General features: G+C 46.1%; 1 protein-coding gene across 1 annotated transcript in view; it reads left to right on the forward strand.

Annotated features, from left to right (window-relative positions):
* The first annotated feature begins 3,602 nt into the window (after positions 1-3,602).
* ROR1 (receptor tyrosine kinase like orphan receptor 1) overlaps positions 3,603-13,375 on the forward strand; it is a 172,908-nt gene continuing 163,135 nt past the window's right edge. Inside the window, exon 1 of the mRNA XM_052802086.1 lies at positions 3,603-3,909. Coding sequence (XP_052658046.1) covers positions 3,810-3,909 — 100 coding nt within the window. The 5' untranslated portion in view covers positions 3,603-3,809. The remainder of the gene's footprint in view (positions 3,910-13,375) is intronic.

Genomic DNA, 13,375 nt, shown 5'->3' on the forward strand with positions numbered 1-13,375 from the left:
GGACCCCAGAGATGGACCTCACAGACATCTTGTTTCATTACACGACAAACAGACTAAAGAAACACTTTTGTCTTACAGCTAAACAAGTCCCAACAGCAGGTTGCTGCCAAAAGTAGTGGTTCAACTGCTCCTACCCCACCCCTGAACAAGGGTCCCACTCGCCTTTGCTGGATCTAACACCCCAGCAGCTGTGGGGGGAGCTGACCCAGCTGGCTGATCTGGAGGAACATTGCTCTTCTTTTCCCTCATCAGAGGGTTAGTTTTCCACGGGACCAGCTGGCTGAATGGACTTGCCCAGATGAACATGCAGGAAATAAAAGAGATTTTTTTTTTTTTATTGCAGGCAGCTTGCTGTTAGATCAGCTTAGAAATAGCTTGAAATGTCACCTAAGAGGGTCAGGGCAGGCAAGTCTGGGCTGGTGCTGCAGAAATCCTATCCCAGCTGTACGGCCTGACCTTCTCACTGGCATTAGCTCTAGTATTCCTGTATGGAGATGATAAGTGTCAGGACCCTGAGGGCACTCATTGCTCTTAATGACTGATCAGCCTCATCTGGGGCTTCCAACCCCACCCCACCCCACCCTTGCCCAGGGGCTCTATTTAAGCTCAGCCCTGGCCTGTCCCTTAGCCCCTGCCTGACCCATATTGGGGGACTAGTAGTTTGTAAGTCCAACATCCCTGTGTGTGGCTATGGATGCTGCCGATCTGGACCCCGACACGTGGATTGACTTCCCTGTTTGACCTATCTTATCGCTATGGTCCTGCCTGGCCATCACTGTGCTGTGTCCCTATGACCGCTGCTGGAATGCAGCCTGAGGAATGGACCCTGACCTGTAGTTGCTTTCTCAGCTTGATCTCAGACCTGCCTTACCACCATGAGCTTGCCTGATGATCTAGACTCTTGGCTGGACCTGGGCCTGCCTTGTTCACCTTGGCTGGGGGTAGTGGGACAGGGTCTGGCTTATGAGGGCCCTGTTCTGCTGGCTGTGGCACCCCTTCAACTCCCTGTCCCTTAAGGACCAAAAAGCATTTGCTGTGCCCTGGGGAAAAAGGTGGTTCAAGGACCTACATTGGCAGAAACACCTCCACTCTGAAGAGGTAACTGTCAGCTTAACTCTTGAACCATCTTGGCTCCTGGTTCTTTGTGTCAGAAAAAACGTGCAGGACTGGGAAGACTGTGTAGCTGCCTGGGGAAGCCAATGGTGTGGGTCCTTCCTAACCTTGACTGGAACCAGCTCTGGCTGGTGTGGGGGGGCTTGGCTTTGTGGTTGGTTTGAGCTGGCCTAAGCTCACGCTGCTGCTGAAAGGGCAGGTCCTGCGTGGCTGTGCAACGACTAGAGCTGACACAAAGAATGTATTGGGAATGCATGATTGGGAAAGGGGGAGGAGGTGGCAGCATGGCTGCCTTCAGCCAGCTGTGAAACTGCATCCTGAGGCGTATTAGAGCAAGGTGGCAAAAAGTCCTGCGCCTTGAACAAGGAGCTACTTTGTCTAATGCTGCAGTAGTCAAATGCCACCATGCTGCAAACGTAGGCAGCCCGGTCCCAGCAGCAGTCCCTTCCGTGTGTCATGTCCAGATCCTATAACAGCTCTGGCAGTATCAAGCTTGGCTTTGCCTCTTCAATTTAATCCACGTTTGTATATTGGTCAGTTTTCACTAGGCAGCGGATAATCTCTTGTCGTTGTCCTCCTTGGTCTGAGGAGGAATATGTGCGTGTTTGTATATGTGAGGAGAAGGTGGTTTCAGACCTCAATCTCCTTCCCTAACACGCAGCCAGATGCTTATCTGGGTTTGCTCCTCCTCTTGAAACTCTATTAGCGTCTGACAAGAAATACAAGATTCATATGGCAGAAAGCAAGCCTGAGAGGGGTGGGATCTGATCTAGCAGGAAGTGAGGAGGAAATTCCTTTAATCTTGTCCTTGTTTCCACTCTGCTTATGAACTTTTTATTAAACAGTTGCTGACTTTTGAAATCCTAAACCTAATCTAAGCATCCCAGGAATGTGATCATTCTCCTGAATGGAAAATAGTTATCACTCCTAGTAGCTTCAACCGGCTTTGGCAGTGTCCTTCAACTCCAGCAAAACAGTGCTATCCACTACCGAATCTGCCTGAACGCAGTTACAGCTGTGATGGTGAATGTATGGTGAATTGGTACTTTGTGTTGGCGGGAGGGAACTGCACCCCTCCTGCCCCCAAAGCTCAGCTTCCTATCGCCAGCGAGAGGGAAAAGCGTGTTTGGGGTCTGGTTGTGGGCACCATGTCATGACATGCTCGTGGGGATGGTCCCCAGCCTGGGGTGAGATGTGCTGGAGAACGGGGGAATGAGAGCAGGATTACAACGCTGCTCTTGGCACTTGTGATCTCAGGTAGCAACTATACCTGACTCCTTTTCAGGTAGGGTGACTTTTTTTTGAATAAAAGCTAAATTAGGAGAAATCAGTGTATTAAATATCAATTTCACTGAGGCAGAGAGAGTTGAAAACGATTCCTAAGATGCAAACTGGGCTTCTGAGCTCCTGACTGACAGGAAAAGTAGGAGAAAAAATCCAGTAAAACTGAAATGTTGTGAGGGGAAAATTGGAAGCTCTTGACTATCAACCCGTGTATGAAGAACAGTTGAGAAACCACTTTTCCACACTGTTAGTTCTCAGTTTCTTTGTTTCAACAGAAATGCTCTAAAAAGTAGAACACTGCATCCACAGAGCTCAGCGGGCTAAACTTTAAGTTACGTAAAACTGATTCAGCTGCCCTCCCCACAGCCATGGCTGCACCTGGCCAGTGAGCAATGCCCTTCCCAGGGGCCGAAGGCGGCTGGTGTCAGTCGTGTGCCTCCATCGCGGCTCAGACACGTGCCCGTAGCTCCCAACCGCTCCCCGTCAGCGCTGCTGTGAGCCCCGCGGGCGGCTTTGGTGTGCGGGGCAGGTACAGGCTGACCTGTGGTTGCAGTTGTGAGTCAGACACTCCAAGATGGTGATTTCGCTCCCTCAGCACTGACATGGCATCCTTTACTTCGTGGCTGGGGAGCTTCCTCAGCCATGTTTGCCGACAAGGTATTCCAGTATGACGGGGGAAGGCCAGGAAGAGACCTGGGAAGATTAGGAACGGAGGTAGCAAGTAACAAATTTGGACTCTGCCTGGAAAAGTGGTTTCCCTCCCCCCCCCCCCCCGTGCAATAATCCCACAGATTGCGTTTACTGTATGAGTGGCAGACCCTTGGAAAGCGAAATGGCGAGGGGAAGGGATGGTCACCCCAACTGGCGCCTTCCTCAATCCACCTGCTCTGAAAGGGAAGACGCGAAGTGCGCTGTGAGGAAAACCCGCCTCTCCTCCACAGGGCCCCCCAGGGACGCGGCCGACAGGTGAGAGACACCGAGCCGGGCGACGCAGCCGCCGGCTGGAAGCGGGGGGCAAAATGGCGCCCGGCGGGGAGGAGGCGAGGGAAGGCGAGCGCCCTCCTGCGGCGCGCGGCCTCGGCGGGAAGCGGCAGCGCGGGCCGGACGGTAGGGAGCGCTGCTCGGCCGGGCTGCGGCGGGGACGGAGCGGAGCGGGGCGGGGGGGGCTCGGCCGGGGCCGGTCTGTGAGCGGAGCTCGCGGAAAGTGACAAGCGAGGGGCTGAGGGGCGGCAGAGGCGGCGGCCGCCCGCGCTCGCTTCCCCGCCCGCCGAGAGAGCGCAGCCCCGAGGGCGCGGCGGCGTGGGACGGGTCGGCGGCGCGGGAGGAGACGCGGCCCCGCGGCGGTACGCGGGCCGGCCCGGGACGCCGGCGCTGCGCGGTGGATGTGGGAGTAGCGCGGCGCCGGCTCAGGAATGCAGCAGCCGGGCGGCGGGGACGGGAGCCTCTTGCTGCTCCCGCTGCTCCTGCTGCTGCGTGCGGGCAGCCGGGCGGAGCTGGGGGACGCCACGCAAGGTAGGGGGTGCGCGGGGCCGCGTCCCGGCTTTTGTCCCGCGGCGGGACGAGGGGGGTGACACCGGGGGTGGTGGCGGTGGTGGCGGTGGGGCGTCTGTGAGGGGGACCAAGCCCCCGCCGAGCCCGTTGGGGCCGGCCCTGAGGCGCGGCCGGGCGCCCTGGCCCCGGCTGTGGGGGCGAGGGGAGCGCGGCGCTGCCCGCCGGCGGGACGGGACGCGACACGGCACGACAGGGCGCGACACGACACGACACCGCCCCGCCGAGGGGGTCTGCCGGGCTGGGCGGCCCCTCCGCCCGCCGGAGAGCCCGGCGGCTCCAGCGGCCCGTTAACGAACTCCGAGTTTTATGTTCGGTCTGTGTTTAATTGCTTCGTAAAAAGCCCTTCCAAGCGTTCGGGCGAGTTATTAGCTAAGTGTAAGCGTTCCCAGGCAATCCCGCTTTTGATACGTGATGGATGGTTCCCGAGGTGGTGTTATCAATGATGGCTTGTCCTTTAGCTCCAGCTTTGGGGGGTGTTTCGCCATCTCGTCGCCCTTGTAGCCTTCTAAGAAGGCTTTTTTTTTAGTTGTTTGGTTTTGTTTTTGTTTTGTTTAACAATAACCTTAAAGAAAGCCGCTTTGATTTAGCTTTAACGAGTAATATTTATTTTGCGATCCTTCTGTTTTATTAGGGTTTTGATTTCAGCCTTTTGCAAATGATTTACGTTTAAAGCGTAGCGTAGCGCATGCATAAAGGGACCTAGATGGAATTAGGCAAGAAGGGCTGATTTCTGAAGCCAAGTCAGTAAAAAGTGAGTAGTGCTTTTGGACGCCTGCATGAGAATTTCAGTAAGAGGTGGATATTCATGAACTCCGTCTCCTTGATGGTATTTTATGGTGGGTACTTAAATCACAAGCCACTTCTGAAAAGTTCTGGTTGATAATATGGCCGTATTTAGTACTTCAAGAAGGGAAAAAAGTGAACACTAAAGAGATAAAGATGATGAGTTTAAATACTTAGCAGTTCGGAACAGAAGAAGCTGTGGTTATAAAACCTCTAAGCCAAATTACAGAGACTGTAGGATAACTGCCTTTAAAAAGTCAGTCGCAGCTAACAGATGCAACGCTCTTGTTGTCTGCCTGTGCCTGAATTTCTCTCTGTGCTTCAGTGTGTCCCTAATGATGCCGTTACCTGGGACTGCATGTTAGGTAGTGGATCTGTTTGAATGACTTCCAGATATTACAGTGCGACTCTGTTGGACACAGGAGTCTCCTGGTGCAGATTCAATGGCTGGATGATGTTCTAGCTTAGGGTAGGAATTCTCCATGACATCTCAGTGGGAAAATTTTCAAATGTTGTTTTCTAGTGTCTCCAGGGAATGCTGTATGTGCTTAACAAATAGCTGTATTTTTAAAGGGGGGGGGGGGAAAGACAGGCCATCATTTTTCCTGTTTTTCAGATAATTTCAAAACTTTAGGGTTATAATATTAAATTTTGTGGGTTTCTAAGAGCCTGGAGGGGGAAAAAAACCCATGAACATAAAGCAACTGATCACGTTGGGTCCAAAACTGGCCATTTTTTATTTAGTGTGAATTCTGCTGGGAAGCATCTTTCATTATATGAATTCACCTTTATGTATGACTATTAATGTAGTCGTAATGCACAATTGCTTTCCACAGTGAAATATTTCCTGTATTTTAAGTAATATCTTTGGCAAAAGCTTACAATGTTGACTCATGGGTAGCTCAAGTGATTTATTTATTTTTTATAGATAGACATCTATCACATATGTTACAACCACATACTACGTTTTCCCCCAAACTTGTTAAAGATCTAGAAGAATAAGGGAACCTGAACACCTAACACTAATAAAGAAACCCAACAAACCAACCCCCCAAACCTATTATAAAGTGTTTTACAAATTTCCTTAAGGTAACTGTAGTGGCTGGGTGGACGGATTTTGCTCCATCAGAAACCCAACCAACCATACAGAACCCTTCAGTCCCTACCCTTTTACCCTCACGTTTTTCAAGAAGACAGAATATGGACCGCTAAATAAGTAAAAGACTTTTTTTCTTCCAGGCATGTCAAACAAGGACTGCAGTGAAAGTCCATCTCTGGTAGTAGCCTAACTCCTACTACCAGAAAAGATGGGCTGGGAGTCCAAGATCTGACGGTCTAACACAATGAAAATATTGAAGAGTAGTTTGGGCTCTTAGCTCCCCGAGGTCCAAAAGGATCAGAGCCTCGTTGTGCTGCGCTTGGTCCAAACATCTGTGAAGACATGACTCCCACTCCAGAGACTTCCCGGTTTGACACTCTGATCCAGTAAGCGTATACAGATGTGCACAAGCGGCCTTATGTGAGTAGGCTGATGCAGCTCAGTAGGACAAGTCAGATGTGTATCCGCCTGGAGGCCAGGAACCTGTGCAGCTATTGTCACATCTCTTTTGGGGGGATTATTACCAGGTCATCCTTTTAGTTGAGATATTGTCAAGTGACCAAAACTGCCTTGCTGTGTTGCCTTCCAAAAAGCTCTTTTTTGCCTTTTCCTCTTCACTTTTTCCCCTGTCTCCTGCTGCTTCCTTTTTGTCAATGATCTTTCCTTGTAGAGAGCAAAACAAAACAAAAAGCGCGTTTGCCTTTGTACGTTCATGCTGTCTTTAATGCGTGCTCTTCCCAAGGGTGCTCACAGGCTGGCCCAAGTGTTCTGAATAAAACCACATAGTTAATGTCAATATAAGTAACAGGAACTCTCCAACTTGGATATTTTTTCATTCTTTGCAGTATCTGACTATGGATATTACCAGCTCAGCTTTATTATTATTATTCCGTATCGTGTAACTTTGTGAGGAGTCACAGTGGAAGAAGTGTGAATAGTATAAAAGCATTTTAAAAGCATATAGTAAAACCACAGATCTCTAGATTATGTTTTAGATTATAGGGGGGTACTGCTGATTTCCTTGGAAGTTCCCTCTTGTGAGATAAAGTTCCCCAGCTCTTGATTAGTCCCTGTAATACCCCAGTGGTTAATTGTCTTGTCCATAGGTCAACAGGCTGCTATTTCAGCCAGTATAAACTTATGAGTTTACAAACAAACAAAATGCTTTTGTTGCCTTAAGCCCATAAGAGGATGAAAGTAGATGTCACTGTTTAACTTACCATGATTGTAGTCTCGCATTTCTTGACAAAAGTCGCTTGATGTATCAGCAAATTATCTTCAGGACGTCATTTCTTTGTTTCTGTAATTAACATCTACTGAAACTACTGTGTTGATTATGTACACACAGGAACTTTTAAGTCAAAGCATTGCAAAAGAGATCTGGGCAGGGAAGTGTTTTAAAGCTTGCGTATGGATTTTTAATACAAATACCTAAATGTAGGCAAAGAGGGGGGGGGGGAAAGCTTCCCTGAGGTGTGACACTAGATACCACTCTTTGGAAACACATGTAGAAATGCAGCGGTCTTCTGAGACTCAAAAGAGCACCTCAGAGTTGAAAACTCTCTTAAAAAGTCTCTAACTAAATGCAGCTGCTTTCCACATAGCGATTGTCGTGCAAGCCAGAAATATCTAGAAAGTTAACTAATACTAAATAAAAAGTGTAAACCTTTTCTTCCCCAAGCCCTGGAAAAAACTCAGTCATCCTCTGTTGCAAATTTTATGTTCACACAATTGTGCGTGTTTTTGAAATTTCATATCTTAAGAAACAGTTCTGAGTAATCTGGTAGGCTGTGAGCTGCAGTTATTTTCGGCTGCAAAGTCATGTGTTTTATCTCCTGTTTCAGCGTGATGTTCTCATCTTGCTGTAGGTACCCAGGTAATATGTGCTGGTACTTCACTGGTGAAGTTGCTCCCTGAACCAAAAGAAACGAGGCAGCCTGTGTCAGGGCTGGCCTTGGCGAAGCTCGGAATTATCACACCCAGCCTTGTGTAGGTAGAGATGTAACAGTAACAATGCAGTTTGCATTTTGACAGTGACTCCTATGTATTGAAACACTTAAATGAATATCAAGTGAAGTTATTTTATTGTTAAGATGCTACCTTTGATCCAAGTTTCTGCTTTTAAAAATCAGCAAACTGGGGCTATTGCCTTAAACTATTCTCTTGCACTTGAAAGCAGAGGGAAGGTTTGTGTGAAATCTGAATCTGGTTGTACGGTAGGAAACAGTTTCTAGTGGTAAGGGTAGTGCAGCACTGGGAGGACTGTGGAACCAACTCCCTAAATCAGAGCTTAAAGAAATTTGGGGTTGATTAGGGCTGGGGCAGCAGTTGAATAGTTATGTGACTTTGTAGGGCTTCTTCCATCCTGGTTTCTTTTTCATTCTAGTCATGGAGATATTGAAAGTCAATGAATCTGCTAATTTATAAATGAAACAATAGTGAAATGAATAAATGAGAGCAATTGTCTATGATTCTTTGGAAATAATAACAAACTACTGGTGTTAGCTGAAGGGTGCTTGGGTAGGTTTGGTGACTGAAGTTTTACATGCTTTACGATGACTGAAGAGTGCTCTAAAACTCCTGAAATTTTACATTTGGTGTAAAATTTCATTTGACCGGGTGCTGCAGAAGAAGTTACAATTTTTTCTGTCTGTTTACAAGCTGAGTCACTGCCCCCCCTTGCCAGAAGTGTGGCATATGAGAGGCTTGGTCATGCTTAATGTCTTTCAATTGGGCTGAAATGACAGAATGCATAGAAAGCCTGTGAAGTTTGCTAAGGTGAAAAAATGGAATCATTTCAGCTTAAATAGATACCACTAGTGTGCTATGTAATAATAAAGCTCTAGATATTACCATTATTTATATAGTAAAGTTCTTTTAGGTCCTCTTGGGAATATAATGTAGAGTAAATAACCTGCGTGTATTTGCAATCTAATGCAATGTGATATTGAAAATGGTGCTCTGCCAAAGTCGGACAGCTTGGGAAAAAGAAGTAGCTTTAGAAAGGAACCCTTTAGTGAGGGAAAGCAATAATGCAGGCTTCTCAGCATACTTCCATGCCAGCATCCTGTAGTGAGGAAGATTGCTTTCCAGGATCTCCTCCTGAAGCGGAGATGTTGGAGTGCCACTGTTTCCAAGTAAATCTGCAGAGCAGTATATGAAAGGAAATGGCTAGTGATGTGTGAAAAGAATCCCATGGTGCATATTGCTGGGATGGACACACGTTTGGAGGGTAATTAGTTAGATATGGTTCCTGAAAAATAATGCGGAGTGGTCACCAACAGGAACAGAAAGCCACATCACTCTCATTGAGGAAGAACTGACAGGTGTAAATGAATTGTGGGGCCAATACTGTGTTTCAGCAGTGCCGTGTACAATGCTAGGCTTTTTCTAACGTATTTCAACAAGTCATTAGCTGGAGTTCATGCCGAAGGCATGAAATAGGCTCTAAAGCAGAAGAAAGCCTAGGTCAAGTCTGCTTTGTTACTTCTACTGAGTTCCATGGAGTAATTGTACTTGATATCCTCTTTTAACAAAATCCCTTCAGAGAGCTGCATAGAGGCTCTGCTTGTGTTTGATCAGTGAGGTGCTGCAGAGCACCTTCACAGGAGATTGAAGAACAACAAAAAATTGTCTCTTGCAGGAAGTATCCTGTATCGCTGATGTTGGCAAGGTCTGGGCAGTGTGTCCCTCTCGGCTGGATCGGGACAATTACATGCCGGTTCAGTAGTGCTGGTCCAGGCATGGCTTAACCCACCCGGGCCTTTCTGTTGTCGCATTGGAGGCAGGGAGCCTGGGCACATTTATGGTGCTTTGGGAATGCTGAAGGGAAAGGAGATCTGTATGGCCTTCGTGTCAGGAAGTTTTTCAAAAAAAAAAAAAAAATTGAGGCAAGTCACCGTATGTAGAGGCAAGACGTACTCCTCCTAAAGAGTTTGAGCAAAAGTGCTGGTAACTTTGTGCAGATGTTGCATGTTTTTTATAACTGCTGCTGATGCCCTGTTCTGCGTTGTGTTGTACAAAGACATGCTTTCACTCAGTAACAGATATTTGGGACTAGGTTTACTTTAAGACTTAGCCATCCCAATATGCAATGGTAAAGTTTCATAAGTAGATGAGTTCTTGAGAAAACAGTTAGTGGAGGCCCCGGTGGAAGCCTGCATTTTATTAAAAGTTTTTTTCAAACTGGTCAGGTCTTATGTTGAAACCGATACTTCACGATGGCTTCCTGTGACCTTCTGCTCCTTTCCTCCAAGGGATGTCAATTGTGCGTACTCCTGTCCCATTCCCAGATGCTCTGTTCTGTCTGCAGCAGAGGTCTGAACATCTGCTCCACGCAGATCTGGGAAAGAGACGGAGTGGTGGAGCTCTGTGTCGGAGCACAGCAGCAGGCCATGGGAAATTGAAAGATCAGAGATAAGCAAGGAAAAATGTTCGGCAACTTTATAACCTCATCGCACATTCCATCCAGAGACTGGAAATACATGAGGGTATGCTTTTCTTACCCTTAGAACTTGAGATTATCTTTGGAAGGATATGCCTTTGCAGATTCACAGTGTGAGTGTTCCTCTTAAGAGAGAGAGCTATTTTGTCCTCCCTCTGAAGGAGGTGGCACAGCCCCTCCTGAAGATGCTAAGCCATGCTTTAGAGGATTGATGGTGCAAGTGTAATGTGCTGCTTGAGAGCGTCCACATTGTGGCTAGTCAATACAGAACATAATGGCTACTCATTCAGAGAAACTGTGTGCTTTGGTGCTGAGAATACATGCCGGAGAAGAAGGGATTTTATGATGTGTGTGGCCTTATTTTCAAAACTCATGAGGACCTTTAGGTCTTAGCACATTTACTTGGGAGAGCCGAGCACTTCTCAAAACCTCATCAGAAAGGACATAGGGCGCAGCTTAGTCCAAAGGCTTCAGAAGCCTGGTCAGGAGAAATAAAGCTGCTTGAGATGACGCAGTGAGTGAGAAATTTTACTAGAGCCCTTTTAAAATCATGTCTGGTACTTCATCTCTTCTTATTGGGCTAATACCACTTTGAAAAGGATCTGCTTTTGTACCTCAGGCTTCTAACCACATCTAGGTAAAAGGCAGGAATGGCATTTGTAGGGAAAAATGCTATCTTTCATTAGCCCAGCTGACAAGCTTTTGAGTGCAGAATGTGGGCTTAGACCCGAGAGCAAGAGTGGACCCTAACAGAGCCTAATCACAACACCACCGCCTTTTCTTGTTTCTTTAAATTCTTTCAACTATGTAACTACCATTATTTGAAAAATAATGGCAATGCTTCCAGTAGTACATAGGTGAATTTGCGCTAGGCAGAGGCTGCAGGTTAGTATTTTGTTTTGTTTTCAGCTAAGCATTTCCTTTAGTACTAGTACTATAGAAAAATTATTACGACACTTGCTTAGTTAAACTATTTTCAATTAAAGTGACTTTTCCACCATCTTCCAGTGAGCTTTTGTCTGATTTTGGGTAGAATGTGAGTGTCTGATGATAGGACTGTTCTTCCTGAAGGCTTTGGTTTAAAAGCAGGGATGTAAAGGTGGTGACATATGTATAAGGATTCTTGGGTAAGGGTAACAAAAAAATGCCAGGATGGTAGAATGAATTGCAGAGTATGGTGACGAGGCTGGGCTGGTGGACATCCTAAAAAGTTTGAAGCGCATACAATAAGGGCGTAGGAGTCTTGATGTTCTCCTAGGAGAGTCTGTTGGTTGTGGTGAGCACTTCTCTTTTATTCTTTCTGAGAGTTGGTACCAGCTTTTGTTACACAACATTATGCACTGGGTATGTTTGGATAATATAAAACAGCTTGCCAGAGACATTTTGTTGCAAATATGAACATGTTATGGAACTGCTAATCATTAAAGTCCTTGAGATAGTCAGACATCTGGAAAAAAACAGAAAGGATTAGTCAAGACTCAGTACACCCCGTGAGGTCAGGCGGGTGTATTCCTGACCTTCTCTCACTACAAATTGAAAGGGGTTTGAATGTTTTCAGACGATTCTTGTATTCGATGAAGCTTTTAAGTTTTCATCCCACTTGCAGAAAAAAATATCTATGCCTGGGCTCATTACTGCTCTGAGCTACAAAGTGAGTGGTAAGTAACCTTTTTGACTTGGTTGGAGGAAGAGAAATGCTGTGTCATAATGCTGTTGTCGTGTTTGTAGCAGCAGCTGAGTAAAATGTACGAGCCTGTCTCACCACCTCAGCATCCATATCTTTGAACATTTGTGGAACATGTAACTTGGAGAGGGGTTTTGTTTTCTTGCTGTTGAATTCAGTTTCAGTAATTCTGTCCTCAAAGATAAGTGTGATTGTGTACACAGAGCGGTCTCCAGGAGAAGCCAGAAGCTTGGCCAAATGATACCCCCCCCCCCCCCCAAAAAGAAAAAAAAAAATGTTAGAACTAAGATTAGATCTTTTTTTAATGAGGTGAGATCCTCGCTGAAAAACTTTTGTTACCTCACGTTTCTCTTCATGGAGAGGTATCATCTTTATTGTACAGTGAATATCACTGTCATCTTAGACACCTTTGGAGAGTTATTGTATATCTGAGCACCGTGGAGTCTATACTGTATTTACAACAGTTTTTGCCTCTCCCAGTTTTTCCTGTAAGAGGTCAGTTATCATGGCTGAACATCTTTTCTCCAAAATTAACTTGGCTTCAAATAAAAGGAAGTACCTTTGTAATTGTTTTGTTTACACTGAAATATGTGATGTGCTGTATAAGTAACAAACATTCTGTATGTTTCAGGTTTTAATTTTATTTTATATGTTAATTATTCATTCCATATGTTTTGATTTTTTTTCTTTTTAAAATACATTATTTCTCTGTGAATTTAGTGAAAAATTGTAGCACGATAGAGGCATCTCTTTTTCTCCAGAGCAAGCTGAGTGTAGAGAGCACCATGTTGAACTCTGCTTTTGGTGTGTTTCTCCTAGAATGACAACAGGTCATTTAATTCCCAGTTGATTGTCAGGGAAATGGATTTATGTCATTAAATGCTTTTGAAAGGCCACAGAATAGCACTACGTGGATCTTTGCTTCTGACCATTGACTTACTATTCTAGTGTCTTGAATCATGTTCTCTTCCTACATTTAAAGCTCTTCTCCAAATGAAAAAAATGGTTCACAGTTTCGATTAGTGTGCCCTTTGCTTTTTTATGAAGAGTAGAAGCACAGAGCTCCCCTGAGACCTGAGTAGCTGTGGAGGGCTAGTAATATCCCACAGCTGAGGAGCTGGCAGCAAGAGGGAAGCTGGTAATTAGAAGTGAAAATGTGGTAGTTTAGAAGTAACTATCAGCCAACAATTAAATCTGAAATTCCAAGTGCGTTCTTCCTTTGTTCAGGCCCTGTCTGGGTATTTGATGTGTTTTGCTACTGCTGGACAGGAGAATTGCATTTGCTCTAATTAGCAATATGTCAGAAGTCCTCCCAGAAACTCCAGCTGGTGCAAAGCTGGCCCCCTTCTAGCTGGGAGATGCTCATGAGGCTTGAGCCTCTTTATCGATTTCATTTTAATATCTGGGGCAACTTAGT

The sequence above is a fragment of the Harpia harpyja genome, chromosome 11, assembly GCF_026419915.1.
Source record: "Harpia harpyja isolate bHarHar1 chromosome 11, bHarHar1 primary haplotype, whole genome shotgun sequence".
NCBI lineage: Eukaryota > Metazoa > Chordata > Aves > Accipitriformes > Accipitridae > Harpia > Harpia harpyja.